We start from the raw sequence: 19,995 nt of genomic DNA, 5'->3' as shown, positions 1-19,995 counted from the left end.
GATGGTGAGCCCTTACTTCCTCAGAACCCACTCTTCTTCCCACATGGTGCAGCCAGGAACCACCTTGGCTCATGACACAGCTCCCCTGACCTTGGACCACCTCTACCCCCAGCCCCAGGCCTCCGAGCCTCCCTCCCCAGAGGACTCCAACCTTCCTCTCTATCCCCACAAAGACAGAGCAGTTGTTCTTGAGCTTGGAGGGGGCAGAACATGAGACCCACAGCCCCCAGCACTTTCGTTTCCCCAGGTAGAGGACCTGTCACGAGGGCACAGGGACAGTCCCAGGGTTGGAAGATGAACATGCCATTCTTTTATGCTCATTTTTCTCCACCCTATTGCCTATCTCCCACCCTCCATCACTCTCCACAGCCAGGTGCAGGTTATTTTTTTCTGGAGGTAATATTGAATTCTGTCTGAATCTGGGAAGGAAGAGGAGGGAATCAGAAAGAGTGTTCCTGGATTCTCTACTTCAGTCATGTCATTTACTCTTTTGCCTCCCTGGTAGGCATCCATCCTTCCTTCCCCATGTTAATCTATTGCCTATCTCCAGTTGTATCTGAGAGAAGAATACTTCCTCCCTCCACAAAATCTCCCACAATAGTTGAAAAGTCCCTTCTGAAGTCTAACCTCCATCTCTCTTGCTGCCTTGTTTTTTTTGTTTTTTTAAAATCATTTTATTGAGATATATTCACATACCATGCAGTCATACAAAACAAATCGTACATTCGATTGTTCACAGTACCATTACATAGTTGTACATTCATCACCTAAATCAATCCCTGACACCTTCATTAGCACACACACAAAAATAACAAGAATAATAATTAAAGTGAAAAAGAGCAATTGAAGTAAAAAAGAACACTGGGTACCTTTGTCTGTCTGTTTGTTTGTTTGTTTCCTTCCCCTATTTTTCTACTCATCCATCCATAAACTAGACAAAGGGGAGTATGGTCCTTATGGCTTTCCCAATCCCATTGTCACCCCTCATAAGCTACATTTTTATACAATTGTCTTCGAGATTCATGGGTTCTGGGTTGTAGTTTGATAGTTTCAGGTATCCACCACCAGATACCCCAATTCTTTAGAACCTAAAAAGCGTTGTCTAAATTGTGCGTAAGAGTGCCCACTAGAGTGACCGCTCGGCTCCTTTTGGAATCTCTCTGCCACTGAAGCTTATTTCATTTCTTTTTACATCCCCCTTTTGGTCAAGAAGATGTTCTCCATCCCATGATGCCAGGTCTACATTCCTCCCCAGGAGTCATATTCTATGTTGCCAGGGAGATTTCTTGCTGCCTTGTTAATTCTATTTCTTTTCTAGGACATGGATAACTGTCTTCTAGCATCCCTACACCATTCTCCAAAAAGTTCTTCTGGACCAGTGATCACCTGCTCATCTTTAGAGATGAAGCCAGACAGTGGATCTCTAAGGCCCTCCCTCCTTTGATTCACAATCTCTTCCTTAAATTAAGCCCTTGTGTGTCCAGATGACCGGCACTTCCTGAACATGCCCTGTCCAGCACAGTGAAGGTTAGGAGCAGGGGTGGTGAGGAGAGCGATTGACCCCATTTGCTCTCATCAGGGCCTGTGTGAGTTCAGGTGTTCCCGTGTGCTCTGTGTGAGTGTGCGGGCCTCAGATCCAGGGCTTCTGTGCAGCGTCCCTTCTGCTTTCCACTCTCCTGGAGCTAAGCCAAGGCCTTGAAGACAAGTTGCAGAAGGGAAGAGAGACCCACCGCCCCAGCTTTCTCTCTAAACTGTGACCCTATCCAGCAGCCATTAGGGGTCACTGTTGCTTCAGCCACTTGTGCGTCAGGGGCTGGGCAGGGCTGCGGTGCCTGGCCGGTGGTCCTTGCTGCCCACCCCCTGCCCCTCAGCAGGGGGCTGTGAGTTGTAGTTGCTGCTGCCTGAGACGGCCTCGCCCACATTCTCGCCACATTCATGTCCACTCCGCTCAGGCCACTCTTCTTAAGGGGCTGCAGTTTGTGGCACAGCTGCTGAGAGCACCCAGGTGCAAATCTCCCTAGACCTGGTGCGTGTGCGGCAGCGCAGGAGCTATGGCTGCTCCAGGATGCTAAACGACCCGAGCCACAATCAGCTCCTCCTGCTGCCACCTCCTTCTCCAAGATTGTAAGTCATTCTGCACCTTGTCCACTTCAAATGCCCTCATGGTACTGGCACAAACTGATTCCCCTGGACCCCCTCCACCAAGCCTCAAGGGCTCTCAGCTTGTGGGCCTCCTAGAACAACCATAGGGAGCTGGACACCTGGACTCTCCTCTGATGTGTGTCCCCTGTCTTGGATGGGTGGGGGACATCTGACATGGATTGGTGATGCCAACGGGACCCCTCCCACACCCCCATATACTGCCCACTTAGAGTCTGTCCTGTGATATCCCGGAAAATGCCCTACCCAGTGGAAATAGCAAAATAAAATGAGGTGTGGGGGACTTGTTGGTAAGGCTGGGAGGCCAGACGCAAAGGTTCCCCACCGGGCTCAATCACTTCTGGCCACCTGGAGATTGTCCTGTTCCACTGCCATGGCAACCCTGGCTGCTCAGGTCCTCAAGGAGGTGGGGTCTGACAGCAGTGTACTGACCCTGTATCACTGCTTTAGGGTCACCACCCCAGGTCCCCAGGGAGGGAGAGAGGAAGTTCATTCCGTGTTAACACCATATAGATGGAGAGATAATGGGCTGCCTGAGACCAGGGTACAAACAGACCTCGCTATTTATTGTGACTTCTCCAGTCTTCCCATGAGAGGCTGAGAGGCAGGGGGTGGGGAGCAGGAAGGAAGACAAGGCTCTTAAGGCCTTAATAATCCAAGGGTGTGAGGGAGATTGTGGGGAAAAGACTGGGAAAAGGGGTGAACTGCACCAAGGGATGCCCCTGGGAAAAGGAAGGAAGAGCACCAAGCTGGGGGTCCCTGGGTGGGGCAGGGTGAGGGAAGAGCTGATTGATGAGTGGAGGTGAGGGCAGGCCTGCCCGGGACAGGCTGGGAACCTGCTCACCCAGGTCCCTGGGATCCCCCCACACCAGCTGGTGTATGGGGCGGAGGGTAGGAGTGGTGAGAAGGGCAGTCATTTGGATGCCCCACTGCCCACCTCCAAAACCTGGACGGAAGGTTCCCATGGCTCATCTGGTTTCAGAACGTGTTATGGCCCCAGATGTCCAGAGGAGACCCAAAGCTGAGGGCAGGTTCTCTCTTCCTAGTCTCAGCAGGGTCTCTCACTCTGAGGACCAGGGAGTCTTGCCCATGGTCTAATCTCCATTCCTCCTGCGGTAATCCTGCTTTCTTATGGAGATGACAAATCCTGAGAAGCTCTTTCCTGCGATGAGTAGCTCTGACTGCCCCATCCCCAGCCTCTCCTGTTCCTGCTCCCTGCCCCTCCGTGGGCTGTTGGGACGTGGGGTGGGGGTGTGAGCATCTGGAGCTCTCAGGGCTGCAAAGGTCAGGTCCCTTCCTCTCTGCCCATGGGAGGCCAGTCAGTCAGGGAATGGGGCATCTTTCAGCGCCCAGGACCCCCGTTTCGGGAGCTGCAGTCTGACGAAGCCCCTCCTGGGGCTGCAGGGGAGTCAGGCTCTGCATCAGTGGGCAGCAGGGAGCCGCGGCCACCCCGGCACTTGGGGCTGTGATAGAAGGACAGCAGGCAGAAGGAGGGCTGCATCTCCCCCTGTATACTGTCCAGGATGTGGGTGAAGGTTGGGCGCAGGCGCGGGTTCTGCTGCCAGCAGCGGCACATCAGCTCCTGCCTGGGTGGGGTGGTGGGCAGTGTCAGAGGGGTCTCCCCTGGCTTCTGCTCTGGAAGAGTCAGTCAAGGTGAGTGGGAATCATGAAGGATTATGTCTGGTAGGGTCAGAGGGGAGTGAATGGGGGTTATAGTGAGGATTTAGAATTGAGGGGGGTCACACAGAGCTGGGGATCAGTGGAAGTAAAAGCATTGGAGAAGGTGGGCCAGAATCGTGGGGAGCATGCAAAGCAGAGATGAGGAAGGGGTCGGCTGGGGGACTCACAGCTGAGAAGGACAGCCCTCCAGCTCCTCCAGGACTCCACCATCCATGACAAACTTGAGTACCTGCTCGTTGGACAGGCCCTGGTAGGGTTGCTCAGCCAGGGTCACGATCTCCCAGAGCACCACGCCGAAGGACCTAGAGGGCAGGCAGGGGGCCTGAGCCCTGCAGCTCTTACCCTGAGGGAGGGGAGTGTCCCAGGCCCTCCCCAGGCCCCATCCCTGTCCCAGCCAGATCCCACCAGACATCCGAGTGGGTGGTGAAGATTCCGTCTTTGAGGGACTCAGGGGCCATCCAGCGCACGGGCAATAGCCCCTTCCCACCCTTGCGGTAATAATCTGTCTCATACACGTCCCGAGTCATCCCGAAGTCTGGAAAGTGAGGATGAAGGGGATATTGAGGAGAGGAGTCACACACCAGCTTCTGCCTCAGGAACAGCCCCACAAACCCTCTCTACCTCCGTAGCTCCAAGGAGGGCTCAGAGGACCTCAGAGGTCCTCCCATCCAAACCCATCTGTCCTCTGATGAGGAAACTGAGATCTGGGCTGGGGATGATTTGCTAAAGTTCTTACCAGCAATCAGGGACAGAGCTGTGGGCTAGGGCCTGGGTCTCCTGATGCCTAGCTTAGGGGGTATCTCTCTACTTGTCAGGCTGCTCTCACCCGCCCGACACCCTCTGTACCCCCGATCTTGACGGTGAAGTCCTGGGACACCATGCAGTTGCGGGCTGCCAGGTCTCGGTGCACAAATTTGTTGGCAGCTAGGTAGGCCATGCCATCTGCAATCTCACCAGCCATCTGGATCATGTCTCCCAGTGCCGGCCGTGGGAGCCCGGGGTTGTTCTGCCACCAAGAGAGGGGGCTGGTAAGAAGGAGCCTAGAGGCTGGACTCCTGCTCAAGGACCCCTTCCCCACCCCTACCACTGTGCCAAGTCTTCTCTGACTCCCCAGCTCTGGAAGAGGCTGGTCCTTCTTGGACCAGAGTCTTCCTGGTCCCCACCTCTGCCTCGGGTCGCAGAGATCGAAGGTGACTCTTGAGGTCCCCATGGGTCATTAACTCCATGATGACCAGAGTTGGCTGGCCCTGGGACACCACACCCAGGAGGCGTACCTGGGATGGGCAAAGAGCCTGGTTGCAGGTCCACTCTAGCTCCCCTTGCTCCACATAGCCAAGAACTTGATCCATTGCAACCACAACCTGACCCAGACATGACCCAGACACCAACACTGACTCTAACCCCAACCATGACTCTAACCCTAATCCTGACCTAACAATGACCCTAACCTTAACCCATGACCTTGAGTGTATATGACTAGCATCCCAACCATGAACTTGGCCCGACTCTGACCCTGACCCTAACTGTGACTTGAATAATTTATCCCAACCATGACTGATCTCAGCAAGAGCCATGGCCCTAACATGGTCCTACCATGACCTGGTTTTGACTCTAATCCCAACCATGACCTTTATGCTGGTTAGCACCCTAACCAGAGTCTCAATCCCGACCTTCATGGTACTCTGACCACATCCATGACCCTTTCTTCCTCATCACATGACCTTTACCCTAATTATGACCCTGATAGTGTCCCTGACCCTCCCTTACCACGTGGTGACACTTGAATGCTTTCATGACAGAGGCCTCCTTGAGGAACTCAGCGCGTTCCCGGGGGGTGGCCAGTTCATTCACCGTCTTCAGGGCCACGGGAGTAGACTCCTCTCCAGTCTCAAGTCCTCGTGCCAGTCCCTCGTATACCATCCCGAAGGAGCCCTGGCCTAGTTCCCGGATTATGGAGATCTGCTCCCGAGGCACCTCCCACTCGTCAGGGACGTACACTGAGAGGAGGTGGGGGTCACGAGGCAAGGATGCTGCTCTTGGCCACTCCTCCACCCACTCATCTCCTCCTCCTCCTCTTCAGATAGGGCTTGGGTCCCAAGGCTGCCTTCTCCAAGAAGGTCAAGTGGAAGGCTGCCTCTCCTCCTCTCCTTCACACTTTCCCACACCACCTGCCCCCTAAACCCCAGACCTACTCTCAGAGGCGCTGAAGTACTCCGGATTCACAGAGGCATACCAGGTGCTGTGTCTGCAATGGGAGGTGAGGGGCGGTCAGGCTGGAAGCGTCCTCAGGAAGGAGGGAGGCAAGTCAGAGGACAAGGAAGTGGGACATTGGGAGGTCCCAGCCCTGGTCAGGTTCCTCTTGGGGAGCCCTAAATACTGGTCTGAGTCCCGGGATCTGACAGTCTGGGAGGAGGAGACACGCAGGAGTACATGGGCTCCCACCCCCTCAGCTAGTCCTTAAGGTCCAGCTAATCAGGGATCTGTCCCCATTTCTCTCTTGCATTCAGCTCAGGGGGATTTGACATCAGGTGTCCTGGGACACATCCCAAGGTCTCCTGCCTCTCCCTCTGTTGCGGCAGGACCACGTTCATGATTTTTTGGTTTGGGCTGAGAGTGCGGGGCGGGGACCAACAGTTCTGGTGTGCCCAAAATGGAAGGGTGTCCCAGGATGTGGGACTTTCACTGCTAAAATTGGGACAACTGGTTACATCAGCTGAGACGTACGTCTCCTCCATGTTGTTCCCAGCAGAATAGTTACTGCCGCTAAGAAAGTCCTTTCTGCTCTCTCATCTACCACCTTCCGACTGCACTGACCTTACGATGAGGGCTCAGGGAAAGAAGACAGGTGGGAACTGGAGGGATGTGTTATCACCTCTTCTTGCCGTAGAAGAAACCAAGGGCAGCAAGAATGATGAGCAGCATGAGCCCCATCGGGGTGACTGTGAGGAGGATGTGCAGCCCTCCAGAGTCTTCCTCCTCTGGAGGTCAAAGCACAGGGTCAGAGGGCAGCAGAGAGCAGGGGAAAAATTGAGAGGGTAAGGGATGCCTCTCCTTCCACACTAGGAGACGAGGGTATGGGGAAGGATTGGTTGGAGGGGCCTGAGGAGGTCTGGGGGCCCATGTGGGCCCGTTTGGGGGTCCAGGTCTGGGACAGGCTGTGTGTACCTGGGCTGGGGATGTAGAAAGCGACACTGTCAGTCCAGGAGCCGTTGCCAGCCAGTGAGGTTGCCCGAACCCTGGCAGAGTAGTTTCCAGGGGGCAGCAGGGCCAGGTGGACCCCCCCAAACTTGGCGTATCGCAGGCGGGACACACAAAGCACTGTGGCCTCCTGAGGACAACATAGAAAGCTGGCTTGGGAGGGGATGGAGGGGCAAACTCCAGCTGGGATAAAGGGGTCCCCTGGGGATACCTACCTCTCCCAAGCGGCGGTACTTGATTTCATACTTGAGGATGAGTCCATTGGGATCCGGGGGCTCAGGCCAGCGGAGGAGGACACTACTCTTGCTGGCCTCCTCCCAGGCCACCTTCCCTGGGATAACATCAGCCTCTCCTGTGGGTGGGGACACCGGCAGTTGGGCCACAAGCATTTCCTCTCATCTTCAGGTCCATAGGCCATGGGGAGGAAGCTAGGAGTTTGGGGGAAGCTCTGGGATTGTTGGGATTGGAAGCCGCCAGCAAAGAGAGGTTCTGAGGTTAGGGGAGGCCAATCCAAATCAGAGCGCTCAGGATGGATAGGGCCCTCGAGGTCGGTCGTGAGGGTCGAGGGCCCGGACCACCTACTGTGGGGCATAGTGCGCGCAAAGACGAAGGTGGCCGCGCTGCAGCCCACTGTGTGCGCGGCGTGGTTGCAGGCGTGGATGTCGATCCGATATTCCGTGAAGTGACGCAGGCCGCTCAGCACCGCTCGCTCCCGGGGCACCTTGTCCTCCTGAATCTCGAAATCCGAGCTATTCGCCGCTAGCTTGGGCGCCCCCGCGGCCCGGCGGTGCCGCTTCGAGTCCCTGGGGAGGACGCGCTTCAGAGCCACGGCCCCGCCTCGAGAGCCACATCTCTCAGCCCCCGGCCCCGCCCCTGCTCACCTTTGGGGGCTCTTGTTGATGGATGTCACCTTCCAAGGGGATCTGGGGAGGCCAGGGGGGCCTTGTCAGGCCCGCTCCGAACACGCCCCTGTGCCCTCTGCAGCCAAGGGCGGCTCCCCAAACCTGTCAACCCCCAGCCCCACCCACACAAGCCTAGGCGGCTCCGCCCCTGATTCCTGTCCCTACCGATCCGCCCCCGCCTACAAGACCCGCCCCGTCGGCGTGGGCCGCGCCGCACTTGGGGATGGTGATGGCGTTGTGTAGAAAGTTTTCAAACTTCTTCTGGAACGAGGCCTCTTGCGCTTCCAGCGGGGGCAGGGCCTGCCCGGGAGGTGGGTGCTGGCACGGGTAGCAGCCGGTCTCCACCTCGACCCCGGGATCCCCGTCTTCGCGGTCGAAGCGGGGGTCGCTGTTGCTGGAGGGCAGCCGCAGGCCTGGCGCGCGGGCGGGCGGGAGGGAGATAGGGTCAGGCGGCGCCCGCGCCCCGACGCCCCCACCCCGCTGGCCCGCGCCTCCTCCCTGCACACCGCGGTGGCAGTAGTCGTTGAGGTAGAGGTCGCTGTCCTCTGCTAGCCGCTGCCACAGCACCAGGTAGTAGGTGTTGTTCCCGTTGCGCTGGGTGGGCGGTTTCCAGCGCACCAGCAGGTGGGAGGAGGAGTTGGACGTGGAGATGACATCTTGGGGCACTGTGGGTGCTGGCGGTGGGAGGGGGGTACAGCTCAGGGCCGCGAGGCTCAGTCCCAAACACTGGTAATGGGCCTCTCCTTGGAGTCAAAGCACCACTCCCCGCTTCACCTTCTCGGAAGGAATAGGTGACTGTCTACTCCACGCGCCCCCACCCCCACTCCACCCCGGTTTCCTAGAACTCAGCTTTCTGTTCTTCACTTCTCCCCCAGAGGTTCTTGAGGCCCCTCAAGTATTCTCCCTGCCCTCTCCTATGCCCAGCCTCCCTAGGACCTAGGCTTCCCAGCCTCAATGGGCCAGGTGTTCAGTGCCCCAGCTTGTCTATTTCTGGTGCCTGTATCCCCCCATTCTCACTGTGATCCAGACATCTGGCCCCTGCCTTTCCTCCCTCCAAAGTTGCACCATACCTGCAGGCAGGGTTCTCAGATAGATGATGGGGCTCTGGGCTCCCTGATGGGGGCTGTCCTCAGCAGTGGTCAGCGTGATGGCCCGCACAAACACTGCGTACTGTGTCCAGGGCTTGAGAGGGGTGAGGGTCACCCCCGGTTCCTGGGTGCGGCTTAGGGGCAGCTCCACATCCAGCAAGTTCCAGCTCTGGGTCCCACAGGCATCTGGCCCTACGTGCTCTGTGGCATTCTGGAATGGGCTGAACACCCCCATCCTAGGAGCTGAGGGGCTGCTCGGCTCTACCACCAGCCCTAACCCCTTCCCTCTGAATTACCCACTGTCATTCTCATTCTTCTCCCATTAGGCATGAGGGCAGCGCTATGACTCCACCCACCAGTGGATCCTATGATATCTGTGTCACCAGTCAACTCTGTGATGAAATATCTCCTTATCCTTTAGCAAGCAATATTGAGCTTCAGTCTCAATGTGTATTCAAAAATGTATTTTATAAATAAAACTAGAAGATAGATGTGATAGAGTCCCTTCTCCTAGGAACAGCAAGGTATGAGGTTATTCTAATCCCACAAATGAGATTGTTGGAGCCAGAATCAGGAGACCACACTCTCTTCCCAAGGGCAGATCATCTTAACCTGGGCCCACACATGGGCTTTGGAAGTCTATGGGCCTCCCAAACTGTAGGTGAAGTTGTGTACATCTACATTTTTCTAGGGAGAGGTTTCAGGTTTTCATCACCTTCTCAAAAATATCCACAATCCCAAATGGCCAAGATCTCCTGCCACAGGGGAATTATTTGGGGCCAGAGGCAATCAACGCTGGCTGACTGGAGGCTGGGACAGGGGCAGGCTTGGGGAGGCACCACTGGCTTTAGGGTTAGAAGGGGGGCTTCCCCCTGGAGGAGATGAAAGTGAAACCCACATGGGAGATATGAAAGTAGAAGGTGGGGAGACAATGGAGCATCACGTGGATATTCAGGACTTTTTGTTTCTTTGGTGGGGGAAGAGGGGTGGAATCCATGCTGGGCCAGGGACAGAACTCAAGGGGAGGTCAAAGGGGATGGAGTGGGTGGGGACTTGAGATCCATTTGGAAGTGCCAATGCTTGTTAGGACCCAGAAGCAGGAAAGTCTAGGAGCAGTTTGGAGGGGTGGGGGCATGCAGAGTGGGCATCATGGGGGCAGGTGCTCTGTGGGGGTGATACACTGGTCTGGATCTACTCAGAGCCGGAATTGAGCCAGGATCTCTGAAGGAGTGCAGCCACAGTCACATAGCAAGGCAGTGATGTTAGAGGAATTTCCTGAAGGACCCCGGGGGCTCTCTGCCCTTTGAGCTCACAGGCAGCTGTGTATGGTTGTGCAAAGTGTGAACTGCACAACCCATGGGTTGCTATTCATATTGTAGTCCATGGCAGTGCTCCTCCTTGAAGTGTGGTCCATGGATCACCTGGGAGCTTGTTAGAAATGCAGATTCATGGGTCCCACCCAGGTTCTAACTATTAGATTCTCTGGGGATGGGGCCCAATAATCTATATTTAACAAACTCTTCAGCTCCCCATGCTAGAGACCTTCACCTACCATGAGGCCTAGGAGAGTCTTGGCCATTTGAGCAGATCTCCCATCCCTTCCTTCTTTCTTTCCTTCCTTCCTTCCTCCCTTCTGGGCCAGGTCCTGTGCTAGTGATCAACTAAGACCTCTCAATTTGAATCCACAGGAAACGATTCCAAACCAGGTGGTTCCCATATTCTCTCTATCATAGAGGGAGAGGATTCCCCACTCCTGTCCTCCCAGCTGGCCATCCAAAATCCATCTCTCTCCCCTCAGGGTTTCTATTTTTGATTCTAGCCTGGCATTTGGAGAAGTCCTTCCTGTGGTCTAACCTCTATCTCTCCTGCTGGGGTCAGTCCACTCTCTCCAAAGAAAAGAGCAGCTGCTCCTTGGCAGCCCCTGCTTCAGGCTTTAATGAAATGCTGGCAGAGTTGCTCATAAAACTGGCCAAATCAGTGGGCACTCCCCAAACCGCTGCTTGGGCAGGAGCATGTGGGTCACTATAGAACATTAGCATAGTGAATTGAAGCTTAATTATCCAGTCCTTCCCAGCTGGGTGGCTCTCCTGGGCTCCCAGAAGCACCATTTCACTTGGTGAGGGGGGAGACCAAGGCACAAAGAGATGTAGAAGGTGCGGGGAGAGAGCCAGACGTGAGCCCTTACGACAGAGTGAGACTTGGGGGATCCTGGCTTTCTAGTTCTCCACAGCCCCCCAGGACACTGGCCTCACGGTGGTTCTGGCCCCGCCCCCGCTACTCACGACTCTTTGTAGTACACGATGAAGCTGAGCAGGTCGCGGGCCTCCAGCGGCTCGTAGCGCTCCCAGCGCAGCAGGATGCGGTGGGCCTCGGTTACGCTGGACACGAAGCGCAGGGTGCGAGTCTGGCCTGAGCGGACCGAAGGGTGAACACCTGCTCCCAACCGCTCTAGTCACCCGCAGGGGTCGCCTACCCCCCAAACCCACGGCCATCTCGCGGTATCCCACCCTCAACGCCGCGGTCTCCGAAGAGAACATCTCAAGCCCTTCCAGCTCCCTCTTCCACCCGGGCACATGTGCCTAGCGTGTTTCAGCGTGTGTGAATGATTGAGTGTGTGTGCACGTCTGAGCATTCGTATGCATATCTCTAGGTGTGTCTCGGGGCACTTGAGCTCGCTAGCTCGGGGGTGGGGGGTCTCGGGCCTCACAGGCGGCTCGGTCTCCGTTGGTGCGGGGGTTGATCTCCGCCTTGTTTTGCCGCCCCCGCGTGCCGGTCACCTCCTCCAACCGGTAGATGTGCTCCAGGCAGAGGCGCGGGTTGAAGGCGAAGTAGATCTTGCCCACGGGAATGGTGAGCCCGGCGGCCACCCAGGGCCCCAGCTGCTGTAGGTTCTGGTTGTCCAGCACGTACAGAGTGTAGTTCCTGGGGGAGGCCAGGGGACTCCTGCTCTGTTCCGTGGTGGAGGCAGGGGTGGGGAAGGAAGTGGCTGATGGGCCCCTTCTGGAGGGGCTGGGCTGGAAGCACAGGGGAGGGGAGCACTCTGCAGTTCACTCACACCCAGCACACGTGGGACACTCATTTACACATCCATTCTGTGCCACTGACCAGGCCAGTGATCTCTGGCAAGTCACTGACCCTCTCTGAGTTCATTTTCCTCATCAGTGAAATGCGGTCAGCAGCTTTTCCCTGCCTCCTTCCCTCCTTCATCTCACATTAACTGAGCACATGCTATGTGCCAGGCTCTGCTAGCCCTGGGGACACAGGGAGAACTGGTACCCAGCCTGAGGCTATGCCTCTCCAGCTGGGCTGTAGGTGCCCCTGGGGGTACATGGCAGTGCTCCAAGGGGCATGAGAAGCCACGGGAAAAACATCTTTTCCAAGTGTCCACTTGACTGGATGGTAATTTAAAACAATCTTTTTATTTTAGAAAAATCTTGCTATGTTATGGAATAGACCTCAACAGATAAGTAGTAGGACTGGGTTTCAAACCCAGGCAGACTTACTCTGCAGCTGAGAGGATCAGATGACAAAATAAGTATAATTTATATAGTAGATACTGTGTTCTAGATTCTGTTTTAAATGCTTTACACATAACATTGTAAGTAATATTAACAACAATCCCTAAGAGGTAAGTAGTGTTATATTAACCCCATTTTATAGACAAGGAAAATGAGGACCAGAGAAGTTAAGGAACCTGTTCAGAGTCACACACTTGATAAGTAGCAGAGCTGGGTCCAGAGCCCCTGCTCCTCACCACTGCTCTGGGAGTGTTGTTGGGGGAGGGGCAGAAGAGAGGCTGGTCAGAAGCCTGATTCTGACCCCTTACCCATCTACCATGGCATCCCCCCTGATGAGTTTCAGGTTCTTGAAAAAGCCCAGGGACACAAGGGCAAAGGAGTGCTTGATTTTGAGGAAGCCGGTGATGGTCTCTACCAGTCCCAGACTGCTCTGCAGCTCTGGCTCCAGGTTGTCTGCGGATAGGGAAGGCAGGGCTGGAGCAGGGGCAGGGAAAGGGATGGGTCCACAGGGTGGGGGGTCAAATGGGACACCAGGGAAGGTGGATCCTCAGGGATGGGACCCAGGATGACTAGGGGAAGTGGTGCTTTAGCTGGGTCATTGTAAGGGATGTGGCCTAGAGGAGGGGTGTGGCCCTGAGAAAGGTACTGACAGCCCTGGCGAAGGTTGAGGATGAGGCTCCCCTCCACGTGGGTGCAGCCCACCAGCTCCTTTGCCGCCTGGACAGAGTCTATTGTCTTGGTGCCCACCTTGCATTCTTTGGGGCACAGCCCCTCGCACTTGTGGCAGAATATGCTAGCAAAGGCAAGCAAAGGAAGTGGCGTGAGCCCCAGACCAGCATGGGCCTCTTCAGGCCTCCTCCCTCCGAGGGTGCCCCCCACCTGCCCTGTGCTCACCTGCTACCATTGCGGGTGAAGCCCGGAGGGCACTGGGCCAGGCAGCTGCCCTGGTGGATGCTGAAGGTGGAGGCACGGCTGGGCACAGAGCGAAGGCTGGCACAGTGCTCGGCTGTGACGCAGCGCCAGGACTCATGCTGGTAGGTGCCTGGAGGGCAGGCCCGGTGGCAGGCGCCCTGGAAGTAGAGGTGGCGGCAGGCCACACAGGCACGGGGGTCTTCCGGCCGGCTGCAGCCCCCCAGGCATTCAGTGTGGCAGCACTCGCCCCCTGCTGTGCAGGCCAGCCCCGGGGGACAGGGGCACACTGTGGGCAGAGTGCCATGTCAAACCTGGCACCCCTTTTCCAATCCCAGCCCCACCTCCCTCTTGAGATGACATTCCCTATCTGCACCCAAATCCCTCCAACTCAGATGATGCTGATTGCTGACTCTGTGCCCCTCAGTCAGGGGCTCTTGAGGACAAGGACTGGACCCCCTTTCTATGGCTCTCCACCTCTCACCGTGCCTAGTCAGGACTGTCAGAACTCAGGACACAGTAGTGACCTAATCTGTCAGGGCTGCTGCTCTCCAGCCTGCTGTCCTGCCGAGGCCTAGTGCCCAGACCATCACTGGGCACAGTGCCAGGGTGAACCAGCCAGCCTCTCCTGAACACTTACACCCAGGGCAAGGTCTCCCTGGGCAGGAGACAACTGCAAGCAGCAGTGGGTGGGTTGGAGGCTGCAGAGTCAGTAGCCTGGGAACTCTGCATGGTGGCAGCTGAACGTCTGTGGGAGCGATGTGTGGGTTGGGGGTCAACCAGGGCGTGTTGACACTATACACACAAGGACATGCAGCAGCGTGTTTACAGCCAACAGGAGGCACCAGGGAGTGGGGCCCAGCAGATACAGCAGGGATCTGGTTACACTGGCGCCCTGATGCTGAGGCATTGGGGGTGGGGAGAGCTGACTTCCAGGAACTAACTGGAAAGATTCTCAGGCTGGGGAACTCCAGATCTGCCTCAAACCTCTGAAAAGGCTTCCTTCCCTTCCCTGTAACTTTCACTTTCTCCTCTTCCTGCCATCCCCACTTATTCCACTTCCCCCTTTCTCCACCTCCTCCCTTCTTGTTCCTCTTTGTGCATCTTACTTAAAGAAGATCCCACTTCCCCTACTTGCCCTCACCTGTTCTGTCCATCATCTCTCATCTCCTCCTTTCTTCCCCCAACTCGCTCCAAACATCCCATTACAATACTGCCAGCCCTAAACCATGTTACCTGTGCCGTGGCCGCTTTTAATATGAACATACATAGGCCTGTTACTATGGCCTTGGCATTGCTCTAATGCTTTATAGATTAGCTCATTCCTCATATCAACCCTATGATCATTTTACAGAAGAGGAAACTGAGGCACAGGTAGGCTAAATGAATGGCCAAGATCACACTGCCAGTAAGTGGTAGAGCTGGGATTTGAACCCAGGCCCTCTGGCTTTGTACTTAACCACTGCCCCATACTGCCTCTTGTTACTGCCTTGTATCCATTCATGACTAACCGTCTTCCCTGGTGCCCATCTGGTACCTGTCCTTTACCTACTCCATTACTACCTGATGCTATCTTGCGCTTATACCTTGACTGTTATTTAACTTTTCCGAGTTTTAGTTTCCTCATCTGCAAAATGAGAATAACAATAGTACCTGCCTCATAGGATGAGTGAGGATTAAAATAAATGGTGGCAGAGAAGTACTGGCCTACACCATCCCCGTGCCCCCTGTCCACGCTCTGTGCCAGCGCCCACCTGTCTGGCAGTGACTGGAGGTCCAGCACCTGTAGTCGGTGTGCCCGCTGAAGGTGGTCCTGGCACAGGGCTCACCAGCAGCACCCAGCACCCCAGGGCACATGTCGGCACACTCCTCACCCAGCTTATTGCCCACGATGTGGTTGGCGCCAGGTGCAGGCTGCAGCAGGCCCCAGTCAATGGTGGAGAGGTGGCAGAGCTCCTGGTTCTTCTCCACACGTACGGCCCCCCGCAGCACGGCCCCCAGCGCTGGCAGCCCCACGTCTCGCAGGTGTGGCATCTCGTAGATGACCAGCGCATAGCCCAGGAAGAGGTGGGCGCCACGGATGACTGCTAGGTTGGGGAAGAGGTCGCGCAGGGTCTCCAGCCCATAGACACGGAAGAGCAGCAGGTAGTCGGTGACCTGGGTGAGGCGCGGGAAGCTGAGGCCGTGGAAGTCCTCGCCCGTGGCCGTGAACATGAGCAGGATCTGCAGGTGACCCTCCACCACACTGCAGTTCTCCAGCCGCCGCAGCTCTGCCACCTCCGAGCGGATGTCCAGGCTGGGGCACACTGTGGGCACCCATGGCCAGGAGCCATCAGTACAGCCCGGACCAAGAGCTTCCCATCCCACCCTGGCAGCTTGGAGGATGGGAACCACACCCCCAGTGTGACACCCTGCTGTAGGTGTGGGGTGACTTCCTCTCTGGGCCTCAGTGGCCTCACCTGCAGCCTGAAGGAGCTCAACCAGATGAGCCAACATGGGCAAATGTGAGCCCCTGATCCTCCCTCCTGAACCCACTTTCCTTTCTCAGTTGACAGCAACTTCAATCTTGCAGATACTCAGGCTCCAAACCTTAAAATTACTCTTGACTCCTTTCTTTCCCTAACTCCTCATTCTGTGAGCTCTAGCTTTAAACTATATTCAGAATCCAATCATTTGTCACTACCTTCACCTCTTCCACTGTCATCTTCCCCTGGATTCACAGTCACAGCCTCCCAAATGGTCCCCCCAATTCCATCTTTGTCCTCTCTGTGGTCTAATCTATTCTCCATTCTGTAGCCAGACTGATCTTCTCAAAACAAGTCAGATCATGCCCCTCCTCTGCTCAAAAACCCCATTGGCTCCCATCTCACTCTTTGCAAAAGCCAAAGTCTTACCATGGTCTTTGAGACCCTGCATGATTTAGGCCCCTGAAACCTCTGTGAGTTCATCTCCTTTCTTTCTCTTTTTCAGCCACCCTGACCTCTTTGTTTTTCCTGAAACAAGCCAGCCAAGTTCCTGTCTCTGGATCTTTGCACCTTCTGTTCCCTTTACCTAGAACACTATTCTCTCTACTTGGTACCCTCTCTCACCTCCTTCAAGTCATTGCTCAAATGTCCTTTTCAATGAAGTCTTCTCTGATCATTCTATTTAAAATTGGGATACTCCCTACTCTCTTTCCTACTTCATTTTTCTCCATAACTTTTAACACTTTAAATATATAATTTACTTATTTATTTTGTTAACTGTAAAATCCATAAGGGCAGGGATCCTTGTATAATTCACTGCTGGTCCTGAATGCTTGGTGTAGTACCTAGCATAAAATTGGTGTTCAATAAACACCAGTGAATTGATGAACAAAAGAATGAATGAATACTGTGTCTGGGAAGCAGGTCTGAGCTTCACACCCTCTCCTTCTGTCCTGAGGGGGCTACATGCCCAGTCCCTGCAGTTGGTCACTCTCGAAGGGACATTCTATGGCTTCATTTGTCAACATTTCAAGCTTAAATTCCTCAGCCTGACATTCTGGGGTGTTGATAAACTGGTCCCCACTGATCTCTGCAGCCTAGAAGGGCTGGTTCCTTGGTCTATAACACTCTCAGCCTCACATCAGGCTCCCCTTCCTGACACTCTGGCCCCAAGTTAAACACTTCCCCCCTCAGGCTTGGAAGCACCTAGTCCAGCACCCACATCTGAGTACCCAGGGTAGTCCCTGACATTGTCATCTGCATCTCTGTCACCCGCTCTGAGGAAGGAGCCTCTGGAAGGAGGGGACCTTGTTAGTCAGCTCTGCATCCCCTCATGTGCCAGTGGTTTGTATCTGTGAACATCTGGGTCCCAAGCCCAGCCCCCCTTGGGGACCTGGAGGTGTTTGGCTTCTTCAGACCCAGGGCCCCAGCTCCATTTCCCACTGTCTCCCCCAGGTGCCCAGTATTGTTCCCTTAAGGGGACTGGATACCTGGTCCCTGTGTATCCTTGCTCCCAAGGGGATCTTTTCATGGCTCCCCATTGCTCAGGATTCAAGTCTGAATCTTTTAGCCTGACACTCGGGTCCTGCTAACCTTCCCAGCCTCTACTCCCTCCCTCCCCACCTAGCCCACTAGCAACATCACACACACCATATGTGGGGGGAGGAGGGGTGGCAAGTCTGGTTCCTTGGAGCTTACTTCACACCTTCTCCCTCTTGTCAGTAATGGGCCTGAGCTTGGCTGTGCTCAGCTCCTGCATGTGTGTGCTCATGCATATCTGTGTGCGTGCAAGTACAGGTACACACAGAAGAGGGAGAGACAATGAGAAAACACTTCTCTTCCTTCCCTGTGAAGGCCAATCAAGCTCTGCGAGGCAGATGGGGGTTCTCTCAGGCGCCCACATGCTACTTCCCATCATGCCCCTGCCTCTCCAGGGCTCCCCTGATGAGAGTCATTTGGAAAAACAAATCCACGACCTTTCCAGATTAACCCCTGCCTTCCCTCAGGACATGGCTCTGCACAGAGCTGCACTGGGAATGGGACATCTGGGTCCACTGACCAAATACCCACCCCCCCTAGGGACATGCTCCTGTCCTGACAACCATGCACCCAGCTGGTATCTGCCATGTCTTGTCCTGGCACAGCAGTGGAGAGAGGAGGGGGTGTGTGTGTGGGGGCTGTGCCTTGAAAGCAGAACCTCTGTGACTTAGCGCCCTTCAGGGGACCCCCACCACACCCCATTTGCATCACTCTTCTGTCTTTGTAGGAAGGAGAGACACTACTCTGGCCCCTGGAAGCCCCCAGTCTGAGGGGGGTCATGGGACCCCGCAGGCAAGGACTGAGCCCATTACAAAAACAGGCACAGAGCACTGTCTTCCTGAGTTCTCTCACTATGGAGGGGAGTGGTGGGGTTGGGGAAGGGGACACCTTTTAATCCTTAACCCTTTGAATCTTCCATCTTGTGCTATTTTTCCTCACTCCCCACCGAGTCCCCCAGCACCCCCATGAGAACCATTTAGTCAACACTGTCTGCCACCCCCTCTCCAGCAGTGTCTAGGCTGAGGTAAGCCCAGGGGCCCTAGCACAAAGCAGTCCTCCTGCCCAAGCTCCCACTTCCCACTAGGGGCTCAGGACCTGTAAGGGACATGGGACAGGCTCCAGAGGCAGTAGCTCAGAACCAAGTCTAGTTTTACCCCTCAGTTCTCTGGGCCTCGGTGTCCTCATCTACACAATGGGTTTCAGTTACTTAATGGTGCCTGGTTTTCAGCTACCCACTTCATCCTTGACCCCTTCCCATTCAGCGGCCCCAGAGATGAGCTCTAACAATCTCCCAACCTCATTTCAATTCTTATTCAGACTTTACTATGATCACTGTATCCCAAGCCAGAATGGAGGACAATTATTCGTCTTGTTTTCAAGGTCCTTCTCACCTCCCAGGGAGCCAAGAGAAAAACACTTCCTTTTTGTGGGAAACTGCTCTTCCTGATGGGAAGTCCTTCTGAGAGCTAGCCCCAGTCTGTGTGTTGTAGTGTAGAGTAAGTAGATGGGTTCTGGCTGGAAGCTCAGATGTTTGGCTCCCAGCTGGCAGGGAGGGAGATGGGGGTCAAGGAGACAGTGCTGGGGACTCACCCTCTAGTGTGTCCAGGCCAAATCCCAAGGAGAGGAGGTTGACAAGCAGGCCTGCTACCCAGGGCCACAGGCTGGGCACTGCCATCGTCTCGACCCTGGCTTGTGCCCAGTCCTGGCTCTCCTCCTGATGGCTCCGGAGAGGAGAAGGGTCTGACAGGCCCTAAGGGACACAGAGACCCAGGCTTCAGCGAGGAGGGGGCGGGCAGGGGCAGAGAGACAAGGAATCCCACAAGAGAGGGCAGGAGACAGAAAAAGGAAATGAGAGTCACAGAGACACAAAGACGGTGACAGGCGGCAGGAGACAGGTTCAGCGAGAACCCAGAGATAGGACGGAGATGCAACAGCGATAGGGAGAGACTCCAGAGACCTCCAGAGGGAGAGAATGACATAGGATTCAGAGCAAAAGACAGGCCTAGAGGCTGGCCAACCCCGAGGGCCGAGCAGAAGCCAGGGTGCGGGGGCGGGGGGGGGGCGGGGCGGTCCCGCGGCTCTTAGAGCGCGGCAAGAGGGGGCCTCCCCGGATCCCTCCCGGCGCACTTGGCTACCGAGCGGCACCTGGCCGCACAGGCTGCGTCCTCTCCGCGGGCTGGGAAGCCGGGGCCGCGCCCAAGTCCCGCCCTCCCTGCCCCAGCCCCGGGCCGAAACCGGATTGGTTTACCCGGACCTCTCGGCTCTTTCTGCCGCTCCATACACGACCAAGCCAAAATATTTAGCCTGACAACTGGGGGGATGAGGGCGGACAGGTCTGTTGGGGAAATAAGGCCAAAATGGGGGGTGGGGGTGGTTAGGCTAGAACTGAGCTCCCAACTCCTCCCCCCACCCCCTTGCCCCAGGCTTCGCGGGCGGAGCGGCGGCGAGCGGGCGGGTACCCCGAGGAGGAGTGGCTCTGGGTTCTGCCACCCGCTGTCCCTGACACCTGCGGGGTAACTTCCGGCAGCCGCAACCC

The 19,995-nt window shown here is 55.8% G+C and overlaps 1 protein-coding gene across 5 annotated transcripts; it reads right to left on the bottom strand.

Annotated features, from left to right (window-relative positions):
• Positions 1–1,238: 1,238 nt before the first annotated feature.
• INSRR (insulin receptor related receptor) lies at positions 1,239–19,640 on the bottom strand. Of its 5 annotated transcripts, none has more exons than XM_037825688.1 (22): positions 19,605–19,640; positions 19,050–19,209; positions 15,210–15,761; positions 13,441–13,744; positions 13,197–13,339; positions 12,855–12,999; positions 11,736–11,950; positions 11,311–11,437; positions 9,011–9,249; positions 8,158–8,614; positions 7,920–7,961; positions 7,621–7,841; positions 7,254–7,390; positions 7,006–7,168; positions 6,713–6,818; positions 6,033–6,085; positions 5,608–5,837; positions 5,004–5,114; positions 4,687–4,846; positions 4,246–4,375; positions 4,008–4,142; positions 1,239–3,746 (listed from the first exon to the last, which is right to left on the bottom strand). In XM_037825688.1, exons 2-22 carry the CDS (start codon positions 19,132–19,134, stop codon positions 3,503–3,505), a joined length of 3,999 nt encoding a protein of 1,332 aa, XP_037681616.1. In that variant the 5' UTR covers positions 19,135–19,209; positions 19,605–19,640; the 3' UTR covers positions 1,239–3,502. The 5 variants fall into 5 exon arrangements, with proteins under 5 accessions (XP_037681616.1, XP_037681618.1, XP_037681617.1 ...); XM_037825690.1 differs by lacking the exon at positions 19,605–19,640 and having other exon boundaries at positions 8,158–8,353; positions 8,447–8,614; positions 19,050–19,526; XM_037825689.1 differs by lacking the exon at positions 19,605–19,640 and having other exon boundaries at positions 8,158–8,605; positions 19,050–19,528.
• Between the last annotated feature and the right edge of the window lie 355 nt (positions 19,641–19,995).

Source organism: Choloepus didactylus, chromosome 2 (genome assembly GCF_015220235.1).
Source record: "Choloepus didactylus isolate mChoDid1 chromosome 2, mChoDid1.pri, whole genome shotgun sequence".
Lineage (NCBI taxonomy): Eukaryota > Metazoa > Chordata > Mammalia > Pilosa > Megalonychidae > Choloepus > Choloepus didactylus.
This window is presented reverse-complemented; position numbering and strand designations above follow the sequence as displayed.